Source organism: Sturnus vulgaris, chromosome 3 (assembly GCF_052056855.1).
Source record: "Sturnus vulgaris isolate bStuVul1 chromosome 3, bStuVul1.hap1, whole genome shotgun sequence".
NCBI classification, from domain to species: Eukaryota; Metazoa; Chordata; class Aves; order Passeriformes; family Sturnidae; genus Sturnus; species Sturnus vulgaris.
The window spans coordinates 111432585-111447214 of NC_142245.1; the positions used below are offsets into that span (position 1 = coordinate 111432585).

Genomic DNA, 14630 nt, shown 5'->3' on the forward strand with positions numbered 1-14630 from the left:
AAGAATTACCATTTCTTTGATAGTCAAGCATCTGTGACATTAACATCCTCCTTTTGTCACTGATGAAGCAACGCTAACTGTCCTTTGTTATTTTCCATGCTTAAAGAAAACTTTTTGATTGAATTCCCAGGCCACAGGAATTTCCATACTTTCCTAAAACATGAAAAATTTAAAATAGTTAGTGATCAACTCTTACAAGCTTGCTAACACCCAGAAAAGCAGTTTTCCCATTCCAAGGGGTAACCAAGACCTGCCTTGGAAAAGCAGTTGGACCAAGACACTTGGAATCTCCTGCTCCTTCACCAAAATTTTCTTTTTCAGGTCAATCCAAAAGAAAACTCCTGAGCCTTAGGAAAATATTGGAACAAATTGACTTCACAAAATGCAGGTGCTTGACTTGCACTTAAGAGAGCCAGCTAGCCAGGCTCCATAAATGAATTGCCCCTAAGTTTGTTCTGCCACAGGAGAGGAAGGGAAGCCTTCAAGGGAAAATCCTGCACACTAAGTTTAGTAAATCCTAGACTAATGCAGGCAGGGCCTCCCTCTGGAGGCCTCTGCAAGCACCTACTTCTGTCCTTCCACTGTAAAGGGAATTATGGCTTTTTTTTTTTTTTTCCTTGAGGAAAGCTTCTTTGGGGATTGAAAATATGGGAGCAAGCACATGCCTAGGTTTTGGGAGCTAGACTCAGCTCAGTAATATTGTAGTGTAAAAAAACTCTGCTGTCAGCACAGGGAAACACAGAAATTAAATCCATGTCGAGTTCCTTAAGTTTGGGTCTGTCTATCCAATCACTTGTTTGTTCTGAGAGAAACACCCTGCCAAAATGTTTCTAAATCCTTGTTCCACATAAGTGATGATTGTTAATACACGACATAGCAAGGCAGTTAATACTCAAAAACATCAAAATTTGGAGGTCTCCCTCGTCACTGGTATTTTTTTCTGTCTGATTCAACATGAAATTGAGCAGTAATATCAGACCATGGAGCACTAAAATACTCTGTAGTCTTACATTCTCCATGACCTTTCTGATCTGCTGTATTTCCTAGCAAAACTTTTTATAGTGTTTTTACTGTGGAATCACACATTTGTCTTGAGCAATGGTAGATAGGGCTCAATGAAATGCCTAAATGAATACCAAGAGCCTCTGCTGGCTTGATAGATGTACAAAATATTGAAGTGAAAAATAGCAATTTACTCCTGAAAAAGCCATAAAAAAGAAATTGTGTGGCTCCTGGACCAAGGTTTTCTGACACAGCCTTTCACATACCTGGGGTAGGTAAAGCCACTCTTTCCTTCTCTTTCAGTGTGACCTGAATTAAGTCAGCTCCTGTGACTGAACACAGAGAATTTTAGGGAGTTACAGCAAGGACTTAACACCAAAAAAATTAGTAATTCAATTTCCACACATGAATTCCTGACAGCACTATGCATTTCTCACAAAAACATTTTTTTTAAGAGCAACTGTACATGTTTTCCAAGCATTTTTTGTCCTTTTCTGTGTGCTTTGAGAAAGGATTAAACAAACACATTTTAATTTACGGATATGGAAGGTCTCAAGACAACTCATTAGAAACAGCTAAAAAGACAACATTCAACAATCAGAAATTCTAGGCTAGAACTCAAATCTCATTTATCCCACTATAAATCCACAGCAGTTCCACTCACACAAGCAATATCACACCATTGAATGCATAATGTATTAACTGGCTCAAACAGTGAAATACAGCTTTTGTTTTGTAGTTCAGTTTTGACTTTTTTTTTTTTTTTTTTTTTTTTTTTGCCCCCAAAATCTTGTATCTGAAAGAGATGCTTTAATTAGTCAGACTTTATAGACTGGAGACAGGGACCCTGTGTTCTCTGCTGTGAAAAGGGGTCAGCAGCAATTATCACAGTGGTAACCTTTGTGCCCGTGTATTGTCAGCAGGAGAAGGGCCAGAATAATGCAAATCAAAGAGGAGCAGGAGAAAGCTGCTTCAGACCCAGCTAAAATCCCACCTCCTCTTCATCTCCAGTGGCATATAAAGGCACTTCCTTTCAGTCACCAGACTGGAACAACTGTAGGTTAAAATAGAAACACTCTGACAAACAAATAAATCTCCTGTCCTCTGCCCAGCCCCTTATGGTGACCCTAAAGTGTTGTTGGAAGATTTTTTTGGGGGGTAGGACAGTTGTATCAATGAAGCCATTGTCAGAACTTTCCTCAATTCCAGAACATGCCTGGAACTTTCTTCTGTGTGCATCAACCCACCGATGGGATTTCATGCCATATTGTAATTTACTTATTTTATCTTTAAACAAGCCTCTGTACTTTTAAATTGAGAAACCCCGTCCTTCCCTACCTCCCTCCTTTTCTCCCAGTGCAACTGAGCAAATTTAAAATAACTGAGGTTCATTAATTTTAAGTGTTCAATAAATTAGTATGAATAATCAAAAAACTTGATTCTTTCTGATAATTACTATTTGATGTCAGTTGAAAGCACTCGATTGAGTTAGCAGCATATGCTCCTATGCCAAATGAGGCTTCCATAATTAAATAGAAACTGATTCCATGAGGTTTTTCTCATGTCTGATTAATTAGTAATCAGGTGCCTCAGCCCTGTTCTTCAGCGACACCTTCTCTCCCAACAGTAGCTGGGATCTGATCCATGTGCCAGTCAAGTCAATCTGCCCCAAACCATCACACAGAGCTCACACTGAACAGCAGCATGCCTTGAGTGGCCACAAGGTGAGCATTTGAAGGGAAAATATGACACAAAACTGCTAATTTAAAGCCTCTGACACAGCTCTTGTGGCTTTCAGACAATACATCTGTGTACTTTTATGGTTATAGTGTTTTTCCTTCTCACACAGGGCAAAACAGTTGCCAAAGCTGATACAATGGGCTTAGGAAAAACAAGACAACCAAGCCCTGACACTATCCTTTTTTTTACCTAAATCTATTTTGTGAGGTTTGTTGTGTTGTGGGGTTTTTTGCCTTTTTTTTTTTGTTTGTTTCTTTTCTTTTCTTTTCTTTTCTTTTCTTTTCTTTTCTTTTCTTTTCTTTTCTTTTCTTTTCTTTTCTTTTCTTTTCTTTTCTTTTCTTTTCTTTTCTTTTTGGTTTTTTTTTTTGGGGGGGGGGGGTTGTTTTTTTTTTCTTACTATTTCAGGCACTAGAGTGAAATCTTCTAATTAAGGATGTTTGTATTTTTCAAAGAAAAGCTGTCCTAATTAAATCCTGAGGGGACATAAAACTTGATCAATATGGTGCATAGACCTCATAATGGGGTTCAGTCCCCTGACATGGTGAAGAAAGGAACCATTAAGACTTAATTCAGTACAGAGTTTTATCATTGCCCTGTCCAGAGTCAAGGCAACAATAAAAGTTTCTCGTGTTTGAAGTGCCATCCCACCAGAGAGCATGACAATTCAAACCATTAGAAGATATTTACACCCTTGACATGAGCATAAGAATCAGGGACAGAATTCTCCCCAGAACTCTCCACATCCTTGTAACTCGTACAATTATTTATATCTGTGGGGTATAAAGTGCAAAGGTTGAGAATCAGCAGTGTTCCGTTGCCTTTTCCCACAAATACCCCTAAAAACTGACCAGTAAAGATAAAGGCCTTGGGTTTAATCAAGGCTACAGTGACACAGTCCTTCTGGAGGTTTTGTTGTGCTGATGAGTAGGTTATCACTGGGTTTTGCAGGACAGGAAGAGATACAGGCACTACAGATGAAGGACATCATTAGTAAACATTGAATTAAGGTGACTCTTGGCAAAATGTAGTTATAAGGCTCCAGGGTTTAGTTGTATAAAACCTTTATAAGGCTCATCAATTTTCTGCCTTATTACAGCTCCTCCTGGATCTTTGGGCTGTGAATCATAAATATAGGCCTTCTGGATGATACTGCTGGTAACTTTTCCTGGTTCAGGGCTCCTTGAGTGAACATGAAGGAGGAGGAACTCAGTCTTTTATCAGCTTTGCAGTGACTCGGAATTTTGCCTGTGGATATTAGGAAGGGCTGAAACTAGGATAAATGGCTCCAATAGCCTGACTTACAAATAACAAGCAGCTCCATGCTATTTAACATCAATTTGGCTGACATCCATCACGGAGAGATCAAAACTTTTTAGACAGCACAATCAACAACACAGTGAGGCACACCTCTAGAAACTGGAGAACCTGGGAGAGGGTGTTTTGTCATCCCCTGTGAGGATCTTCTGCAGGAGATACCCAGAAGTATGATATAATGAGGACAATGAAGTAGGGAGAAGAGGTATAAAAACCTTTTTTTTTTAAATATATATAAATATAGATAGATACTATTTTATTTTTATTTATATATATATATATATATATACTCATATACACACACATATATCTATATATATATGTATCTATGTCTTTGGGTTGATGGACACAGATTCTTGCTCACAGCAGATTGGCATTTGTGTGAAATTCTTCCTGCAAACATCACATAAACAAAAAATCAACCCTTAGAGGATTATAAGGACATTTCATCATCTTATTTCTGTAACTGCTGCACTCTCTGGTTTCTCTGCTTCCATGCCAGAAGGACAGGAGCTCACCCACCAGGAGAAGGTTGTTTCTTCTCTTGGTGTCTATTACAAAAATTGAGAAACTGAAGGAATAGGACAGGGGGTCTCAGCCTGGAGAAAAAGAATCCAGGGAGGATCCTATTGCTCTCTGCAGCTCCCTGGAGTGGGGTCATAGCCAGATTGGTCTCTTTTCCAAGGGAATTAGCAACAGGACAAGAGCAAATGGCCTCAAGATGCACCAGGGGAGGTTCAGGTTGGACATCAGGAAGAATTTCTTTTCGGGAAGGGTGGTTCAGTATTGCTACAGACTGCCCAGGAAGTTGGTAGAGTCATCACACCTGGAACTGTTAAAAACATGACTGGACGTGGCACTCAGTGCCCTGGTCTGGGTGACAAGGTAGGGATGGACCTGGTTGGACCTGGTGACCTTGAAGGTCTTTTCCAACATAAATCATTTATGATTCTATAATTACAAGAGGAACCTCTTTGCAAAGAACTGACTTTCATTTCAGGAGGAGGTCACTGAGCAGTCACATCTGGTCAGCTGGCCCTCTGAAACCACTGACATGGGTGAGTTTTATCTGGCTGGAAGAGAAGACCCATCCCTGCACAATCAGTCCTCTGTAAAGAATTAACTCCATTCTTCATGTCTTTCACATAGGATTCTTCTTTACCCCAGGCAATAGAAAATATCTGTGTTTATTTATTTTCTGTATTTTAATATTAGAAACAAACATTCTTAAGTGGTTTTCCTCTTGTACAAAGCAATTACAGAAACCCACCAATCCTAATGGAAGTGAGATCATTCTTTAGGAATCTAGAAAAGACAATGAGTATAATCAAATTATTTTTTAAGAACTATGGAAATTGTAAACCTGCTTCTGACACAGCAGTAATGTGAGGTTGAGCCTCAGGCCCTCTTAACAACTCACACATGAGCAGCCTGAGCAAAGTCAGCAGGATGACCCATCTCCATAAAAGTTGTGTCTACTGAAAAATGTATTTGGGATAAATAAAAAGTTTGATAATCCTTTCAGTGATGTTTTCAATAATGTTTCTGTCCAGCACTTCAATTTTAGGAAAAAGAAATAAAAGAAGCAAAACAAAAGAAATCTGGACGTGAAGGAAGCCAACACTTTGTTTCATTCCAAAAGAAAATGGTTTAAACATTTCAAAGGTGTACTAAAAGGAAACAACATCTCTGGTTTTTAGCCAGTTCTAGTATTGCCCAGAGACCTTAACCAAGGAGCAGTACCATGCTGTGGTACCATATGCTGAAATTTGTAACAGACTTAAAAAGCTCAAAATGTTATTATTGCAATTTACAAAGGATATTTCTCCTACAAAATATCCCCAATGGGATGTTTATTTCCACCACCCTTGCTACAAAAAATGTTTGGGTTGTTGTTTTTTTTTTTTTTATTCAGCATGGTCATATCATGTTTCATTCCCCTGAAATGTGGTTGAGCCACAGCCCATGAGTTTTTCAGAATCACACCACAATTGCAGGCCCACAGTGACCTTTGAGGATCACTTCTCTTAGCACATAGGGTGCCCCAGAGAAAATCAGGGTGATGCTATGAATCATGTCAAAGCAAAGCTGGTGGTGTAGAAATGACTGGCACGGGATGCTTCAAGCTCCCTGAGCCTCCCTTTCACCCAGCATCCAGAAGGGACATGGGGTTCCTGTCCTTCGGTGCAAATTCCTTTAAAATGGTCTGAAAAGGTGATTTTTGAAGTGGCTTAGAGGCTGGTTAACAGTTTCATGTATGTAGGTAGCAGCGACTATCTTTGTTAATAGGATCATTGCCCATATAACAGAAACATTGTCCATTTACAATTATTTCTCCCCATTCAGCACCCCCTGCATTCTCCTGCTCCCAAGCCTAATTTGCAAGACCCCAACCATCAGTGCGACTTAACTCCTTTAATCCCCTCCATACGGTCTATTTTCTTGCCTTTTGTGCTAGACAGACCTTTTTTTTTTTTTCTTCCCCAAAGATAAACAAACACTTGCATGACGCCAGGGATGGAAGAGAGCAGGCAGAAAGCCTGAGCCCAAAGCAAACTTCTGGCCAAGGTGGCTTCATTGGGCCGCCTGCTTCGTTTGAATAACAATATCTTCTCAGTCACGGGGTTTTCCTTCTCCTTTTCCCCGTTTTCTCCCCCATGCAGGCCTGAGTAAAAGGCTGTGTGAATTCAGGAGCCTGCTCATTAATGAGCTGGCATCTGATCCGTATTTACCGGCGTTCATTTTGGATGTAACGCACCCCTGCCACTTCCCCACAGTTTGCCCTAAAAGGCTTTTCTGAGGGGCACAAAAGCAGAGGGTCAAAAGTGAGCTGACCCCTGCCAGAATGTACAATTATTGCAGAGAGGTGGTACACCAGCAGCTGTCGAAACCCCGCCGAAACGCTCCCAAAAAAATCGCAGGATGACTAATACGGCGGAGCTCTCCCCTCCGCCCCGCCAGAGCCGCCGGTTTTGGGGCAGGAAGAATGATGTCCCTTCCAGAGCAGCTGCAATAATTGTCTTGCCATTGTCCCTCCGCCGCCCCCTACAAGTGCCCATTGTGGCCGTGGAGTCAGAAAATCGATGATTTTCTGCTCGGGCTGATGCTGTTTGCGCCCAGCTGCCCGAGCGCTGACACACGAGCCTGGAGAGGGGGGACCCGCGTCTGCTAGACGGGGCTGCGACATACCAGACCTTTTACATAAGTCAAACAGGAACAAATGACTCTTTATCAGCCCCTTCTCCCTTTGAAGTGGCGGCTGCTTATAGCCCCTTACAGCTTTTCCTCCTTAGCCCGAGCAAACATCCTCCTTTTGATATGCTACATGCTCATTATCTCTGCCCCATTTAATGATTTTTGATTGAAGGGTGGCAGCGCAGTTGCCAAGAGGGTAGTTAAAGAGGCTCCACGCAGCCAGGACAACAAGAAAGGCTTTCCTTGTGCAGCAGCCTAAATTTGGAGTTTCTTAACAGTGTGTTCTTGTTCTTAGCAGCAGATAAGGGCTGAGCGTGAAATTCTTAATTAAGCAGTAAATAGAGAGTGGGGTGTCAGCAGATGCAGCCTGTAGCCATGGAGACCAAGGCTGATGAAGGAGGGAGCTGAGACTCAACGCCGGCCCCGGGCTCGGGCATGACTGACAGCTGAAGAATCCCACAAAGCTTGTAAACGGGATTAATTAATTGGCTAATTATTTCATATAGTTACATGTAAATAAAATATTAAAAATAATAATGATAATTCTAAGAGAGCCAACTCGCAGAGCCAGGCGGGGAGATGTTCTGAAGGGCAGACCTTGTAGCCTTGTCCTCTCCGGGTGGGTGGGTGGACTGGTGGGGTTTTAAGGCCAGAAGGGACTATTGTGGCAGCTTTCTCTGGCCTCCTATGGAGCATCAATCTCGCCTCATGAGGTTTCTAATAGCTTCTCGCAGAGCTGCAGCATATTTCCCTGAAAAGACGGCCGAGCATCATCTAAGGACCCTGAGTGATGGAAAGTCCACCACATGCCATGAATCTGCTCTGCTGGCTAATTATCCTCACCCTCTCAGCCTGCAGAGCGAAGAGAAGGAGAGAAATTAAATCCTACACCAGGGCCAGGAATCTGCTTGCTTTGTTTCAAACTTTTACACCAACAGCATAGATATTAGGTACCTGACACTGAATTATTGATCTCACTCCTATAAAAGTCCTCACAGAAAATGTTCACAGCATGAATTATACGTGTTAGGTGTTTTCATAAATTTCCCCCCGTGTACTTTGGATGATTGTTTCTCTCTCTATTAAAATGAGGAACCACAACAAGCTCTTCATGTAATAAAAATTAAGGTGAAAGTACAGCAAGAGAAGGACAAGGAAGTATCTGTGATGCAAGAGTGACATATGCCAGCCAGACCACTTTTGTCCCAGTCTTCCCAAGACTGTCATCTCCTCTATTTTCAACAGCAGAGGCCAAGCTACAGATGCCATCCTCTGAGCTTTCCCATGCTGCTCTGACAGTGCAACTCAGGATATGCCAACTGAAATACAGTCATCTTTTATATTTGAAGGAACAAATTTACCCTGTTAATAAACAGAAATAATAAAATATTTTTCTTCTTTCAGTAAATACTTGATCTCTAGCAACGCTTAGACATAACAGCTAAATTCACAGTAGCCAGTCTATACCTGAACTGCATTTAAACAGGGCCAGGACATAGAACTAAAACCAGAACCCCAATAATCTACATGGTTTTAATGCTGGCCAAATTCCTGGCACAGCTTTGGTCTAGACCAGGCAGACTCCGGGGTGATCACCAGTTCAGTTTGAGATTTAGCAAGCACAGGATCTTTTAGAATTTGAAGCCAGGGTGCATCCAGCCCATTTTTAGAGCTAAAATGTTAAACACAAACCATGCTGTGGCAGTTGCTGAAGGACCAGAGGTGGACACAGCAAATGTGATCAGACTGAGGATAAGGTTTGGGCTTCCCCACTTCCTCATAAATGTGATTTTCCACACTGGTTGATTTTCACTGTTGCCAGACCAAGCTCAGTGGATTGCCTACCCTCATTCCAGATGTGTTTTCCTCTCCATTGTCACTATGATTGTTATAAAGATATCCCACATGAGAAAGCCATATGCATGCCATCTCAGTAGTGCAAAATCAAGGGAAATTCATTACATTTAATGGAAGAGAAGAATGAAAAATAATCTGTTATAATAAAAGTCATCATCTTTATTTTCCCCTTATGAGTAACAAAAGAGAAACTAATCTCAAAGACACCAGAATATATTTGTGATTCCTAGTTCTGCTGCTATTAATAAAGGCAACAATCATTACCTTGCTTTTGACATAGACAGCTTTGACATTTATAAAATTATTTGCTTGAGAATGAGAATTATGGAAAATGTCCATGTCTTAAAAGAAAAAATAAAAGACCACCACATTCCATGATCTCATGTACAAAGTCACATAGGCAAAGGTCTAAGATGCCTTGGGAAGTTTCCAGGCCTAGGAGAAGTTCTCTCACAGTAATCTTACTGCCTTCAGTGGGCTCAGCCTAGCAAGAAGACCATGATTTATTAATGATACTGGGATACAGGACCAGATGACAGCAGAGGTCATTAGTGGAATTTAATGCCTTTACCACTCCAAAAAAGCCAATTCAAATACAACTGATGTCACATCACCCATTATTTATGGCACATTCCTTTTGTTGCTAGGTCAGACATCAGATAGATCAGCTAGGGATGACCTGATGTGCACTTATCTATTTGATCAACGTTTTGAAGGACCTCTCACTTATTAAAAGGCCATTGAAAGCTGGTCTTGAGTAGATTTGGGGTTTAAATTAAAGAAACATCAGCTCTGTCAGCATTCTTGATCACAAATGTAGATTGTAACCCCCACACTGCACTTACCCAAATAGGTGAACTTGCCCAGTTTGCTGTCAAGGTGCCAATCACAGCTCCTGTGATGTCCATACAAAGGCAGCAATTGGAGTGGCTGTCCCCTCCTTGTCCCACAGGACACCACGGCCTCAAGTTGGGCAGGAAGGTCCTTGTGTTCCACCAGCAGGTAATTCCCAGCCTTGAAGTTGTTAAATGTCACTGAATACTGGAGAAGAGGGAACCAAGAGAAACGTCTGAGTCTGTGATTAGAGCCCCATGGACTGCAGCATTAAGGGGCAAAGAGGATGGTGTTGAAAACAACATGTGTTAAAAACATGGAAAGAGATGTAAAACTAAGCAGGAGGTGAGTGTAAATGCAGAAAAAATCAACTCCCTTCATCACCTTTGAAAGGTGAGGAGGAGCAATGACTTCTGAAAACTCTACTTCAACATGTCTTAAGGCAGTAAAAATCCTGTTGGTTCCTAAGCACCACACTGAACTTTAACCTAAAATATCCAAAATCATCAAGTGTCCAAGGCTAGATGGGATGGGGCTCCCTGGTCTAGTGGGAGATGTCCCTGTCAATGGCAGGGGTTGGAACTGGATGAGCTTTCAGGTCCTCTCCAACCCAAGCCATTCCATGATTCCATGACCTTCCTGCTCCAGGTGACTACTGACAGCTTATCTAAGAGATAAGAGAGAGATTATCAATCATTTTATCTAAGCCAATAAATACAGAGAGGCTTTCTATATTTTTTTTTCTCTCTGTTCATCCAAAGAGATGAAAGCATGATTATCTCTTCTAGATATAATTTTGAAATTACAAAACCTTCCCATGTTACCTGGAGCTGTTTGCTGACCAAAGGGTTGTCAAATGTCAGCGTGTAAGTCTCTTTATCCAAGAGAAGAGCCATCCAGCCATACAGGTTTGATAAAGTATCAGGGACATAATTGACTGTGGTTGTCTTATTCCTACTGTCAGTCACTGTTAAATTATAAGGAATGTCTGGAGCCTCTTTTCTGCAGGAAAAAAAAAAAGTAATCACATTTTTACACTGAACTCTGTCATTTTGCTACCTGTACAGTTCTATTTTTATTTGAATCACAGTAGATGTGCTGCATGTCCCTTAGAATGAGTCTCCATTTTTGGAATTCCTTACAAATGCCATAAGAAACAATATTTTGTCCCAAGTGCTGTAAAAAGAGAAAGAGAAAAAGAGAGAGACTGCACACAGGAGTAAAGGAAGAGGAAGAGAGTAGAGCAGGGGTAACAGCCAAGGTCCCAACTTTTACATTGCCAGAGTATTTTCCCTCTGCCAGCCTCATAGGCCTCCAGTTCAACTTTTAGGATCATCATGAAATTTAGTGGAGTCTTCTTATTAGCCTCATCCCAGGCTGGATGGGGTTTGGAGTAACCTGGGATAGTGGAAGGTGTCCCTGCCCATGGCAGGGGGTTGGAATGAGGTGATATTTAGGGTCCCTTCCAACCCAAACCATTCTGTGATTACTCACTCCCATTTGAGTGGTCAAAAGTTTCAAAAAAAGTCCTGTGTAGTCCAAAGAGTTGGTCTCTGCCTGCAGTCGAGGCTGGGGCTGCTGCAGACTGATTAAATCCTTCACAAAATGGGTGAACCTTCAGTCAGCAGTTCTGTGCATCCAGTTGAGAGCTGAACTCCCTTTTTCAGTAGAACTTGCCACTCCTAATTTCTGACCATCTAGTCAAGAGAAAAACCCCTTACTGAACAGATCGACATTAGCACTGATATCATGACCCTTTAGATTTAAGGTCTCTGTAGACTCCTCTCAGTTTTGCATTTGAGCTGACACTAAGCTTTAAAAAATCCCCTCTTTTAAGCAACCTTTTAATAGTTTTTCTCACTATTTGAAGCATTACCTTACAGCTACATATCTCAGCATATTATTCAACCTCCCAGACTGGATATGACTTACTTATCCAAGACAGATAGTATTAAAATTCACATCATCCTGCAATTTGCCTGTATTTGCAATTTTTGATTGGTTTGTTGCTTTTTTTTCCCCCTAGTGCTTTGGAGATGATGCAAAATCACCAAACCAGTCATCCCAGATTTCTTTTTCTTTTCCCTTTTAGAATCAGTTCTGGGATTTTTAATTTTTTTTAAGCTTTTTGTTGTTGTTGTTGTTATTCTGGTGTCTGTCACTTTGTCAAAGCACTATCTGGTTACCCAGAAACATTCAGCTGAGAAACAGCAATGGGAAAGCTAAGTGTGAATCAGCAAAGAATCACTCAACCAGAAGATATTGGCAGACCAATGAAACTGGAAGGAGTTTATAAAGCCTAAACAGCTTTTGTACCACTAATAAACCTCCTGTTATGGGCATTAACTGGACTAGGATATTAGGCTGCTAATTAAGCAAGTAAATGACAACAAGCACATTATTGCCACAGTTATCAGCACCTGCACAGGTATTCAGGAGAACATTTCTAGCAGCAGAAGAGCACCACACATAATGCTGAACTCTCTTGCACATCAGAAGGTGTCTTATTGAGTTGCAAAGATGCCCAATGTCACAGCAAATGACAGAGACTCAGACCCATCCTCCCTGCAGCATAAATTCACACCGTTTTACTCTTTATTTTAATTTTCATTGCTGGAAGATTCTGAAGAGAACAGCTTGAATCATTTTTATTGGGGGACTCTGCCTAGTACTTCCAGAAGTAAAGACAGAGAGGAAAGGCTGGAAGGGACACTCCTGCTGGGACACAAGTCTGACCTGTCAGAAAGCTAGGTGGCAATTCCACACCAGCCATGCAGATCCAATAGCTCGTGAATAGGAATGTGAATTCACTAACTAGTGAATTAAGTGTAAATCCATTTATGTTGGAGACCAATATTTAGAAGACCTCAAATAAATATCTTAAACTGTATAGCAAACTTGCAGATGGCTACAGTTAAGTGAAATATATCTTTTCCTGTGTGTCTATTGTAACAGACAAGGTGGAGAATCATAGAATCGTTTAGGTTGGAAAAGACCTCAGAGGTCAAATCCAACCATTAACCCAGCACTGCCAAGGCCACCTCTAAACCATGTCCCCAAGTGCCACCTCTAAACCATGTCCCCAAGTGCCACATTTACACGTGTTTTAAATCCTTCCAGGCATGGAGACTCCACCACTGCCCCATGAAGCTAATTTCAGTGCCTGACCTCCTTTTCTATGAGGAAATTCTTGCCAATATTCAATCTAAACCTCTCCTGGTGCATCTTAGGGCCATGTACTCTTGTCCTGTTCCTTGTTCTTGTCCTTCCTTCTTCTATGTACTTGTCCCTGTTCCCTGGGAGCAGAGCCCGACCCCCCTGGCTGTCCCCTCCTGTCAGGGAGTTGTGCAGAGCCACAAGGTCCCCCCTGAGCCTCCTTTTCTCCAGGCTGAGCCCCTTTCCCAGCTCCCTCAGCCTCTCCTTGTGCTCCAGCCCCTTCCCCAGCTCTGTTCCCTTCCCTGGACACGCTCCAGCCCCTCAATGTCCCTCTTGTCAGGAGGGTCCCAGAGCTGTCCCCAGCACTGGAGGTGTCCCAGCAGTGCCAGCACAGGGGACAGGCACTGTCCTGGTCCCACTGGACACATCATTGCTGGCACAGCCCAGGTTCCTTTGGCCTCTTTCCCACCTGGACCCACCTGGCTCATGTTCAGCTGGGTCAGGCCAATTCATGACCCAGGAAGGAAAAGGAGCAGGTGATACCTTATGGCCTGGAACCTCTCGGGTTTTCTTGACCTGGAATGTTGTGTCCTTGTCTTTTACATGTGTTGCTTCAGGTGCTGCCACCCATAAATTTATTTCCAACTCCTGACAGACTGCCCACAACCAAACCAAAAATTTGGGGAACCTGGAAAGCTTCTCAGCTCAGTGCACAAATTAAGTGGTGCAAGGACACGATAAGCTTGAGATGCATTCCCTTTGAAAAGGATGTCAGTGTGTTGTTTTTTCACCTCCATGCCAAAAAGTCACCAGAATAGAAGCACCCTACTAATGGAATTACCAGCCACAATTAGCACCATTTCCTTTTGCCCTAAATAGCCAGTGATTTCACAGTGCCCTAAATAGCCACCAATCTACCTCTCTTTAATGTTAATGAAGTAGAAGAACGCTGGGCACAGGAGTATTTCTAATTCAGAGGATCCGAGGGAGCCTGCACGCATCATTAACGTGGAGAGCTTCATTATCAGAGGAAAGAGCCTTCCCCTGAACTTCTCCTGGCTTTATTTGAAAGAAACTAGGAGGCAATGGTCTTAATGCAAAATTAACCCTCCCTTTAAACTGCTGGAAGCCTTAACAAACTGTAAGGGGGGAAAAAAGGATGACTCATTGTAAAGGCTGTATTTTTATATTGAAGCAGGTTTCAATTAAGGAGCAATTTGCTTTAGAAATATGGCAGGATTACAGGATAGGGCTTTACAGTCTGAGCCACAATTCACCAATTGTGACTGTATAAACTGTTATGTAATTTAGCTCAAATGCATTGTGCAGAACTGCTCGACAGATATGGGCCACAAAGGATTTGTTAAGCCAATCAACAACACGGAGTAGAACAAATATTAACTCTCCTGTTTATGTTTACCATTAACTTATTTATCCTAAGGGTCCATATCTGTGTGTAAGAAGGCAGGCACTCTGTTTAGCTCTAAATGCTTTCTGTTTGTGTAATAATCCATTATGATTATCCCTCTTCA

General features: G+C 41.8%; 1 protein-coding gene across 1 annotated transcript in view; it reads right to left on the bottom strand.

Annotated features, from left to right (window-relative positions):
- Window positions 1-14630, bottom strand: part of PKHD1 (PKHD1 ciliary IPT domain containing fibrocystin/polyductin) — a 229390-nt gene that overhangs the window by 93942 nt on the left and 120818 nt on the right. The window contains exons 47-49 of the mRNA XM_088162528.1: window positions 10767-10944; window positions 9954-10149; window positions 1269-1334 (exon numbers count right to left, since the gene is read on the bottom strand). Of these exons, the coding sequence (XP_088018654.1) occupies window positions 1269-1334; window positions 9954-10149; window positions 10767-10944 (440 nt within the window). The remainder of the gene's footprint in view (window positions 1-1268; window positions 1335-9953; window positions 10150-10766; window positions 10945-14630) is intronic.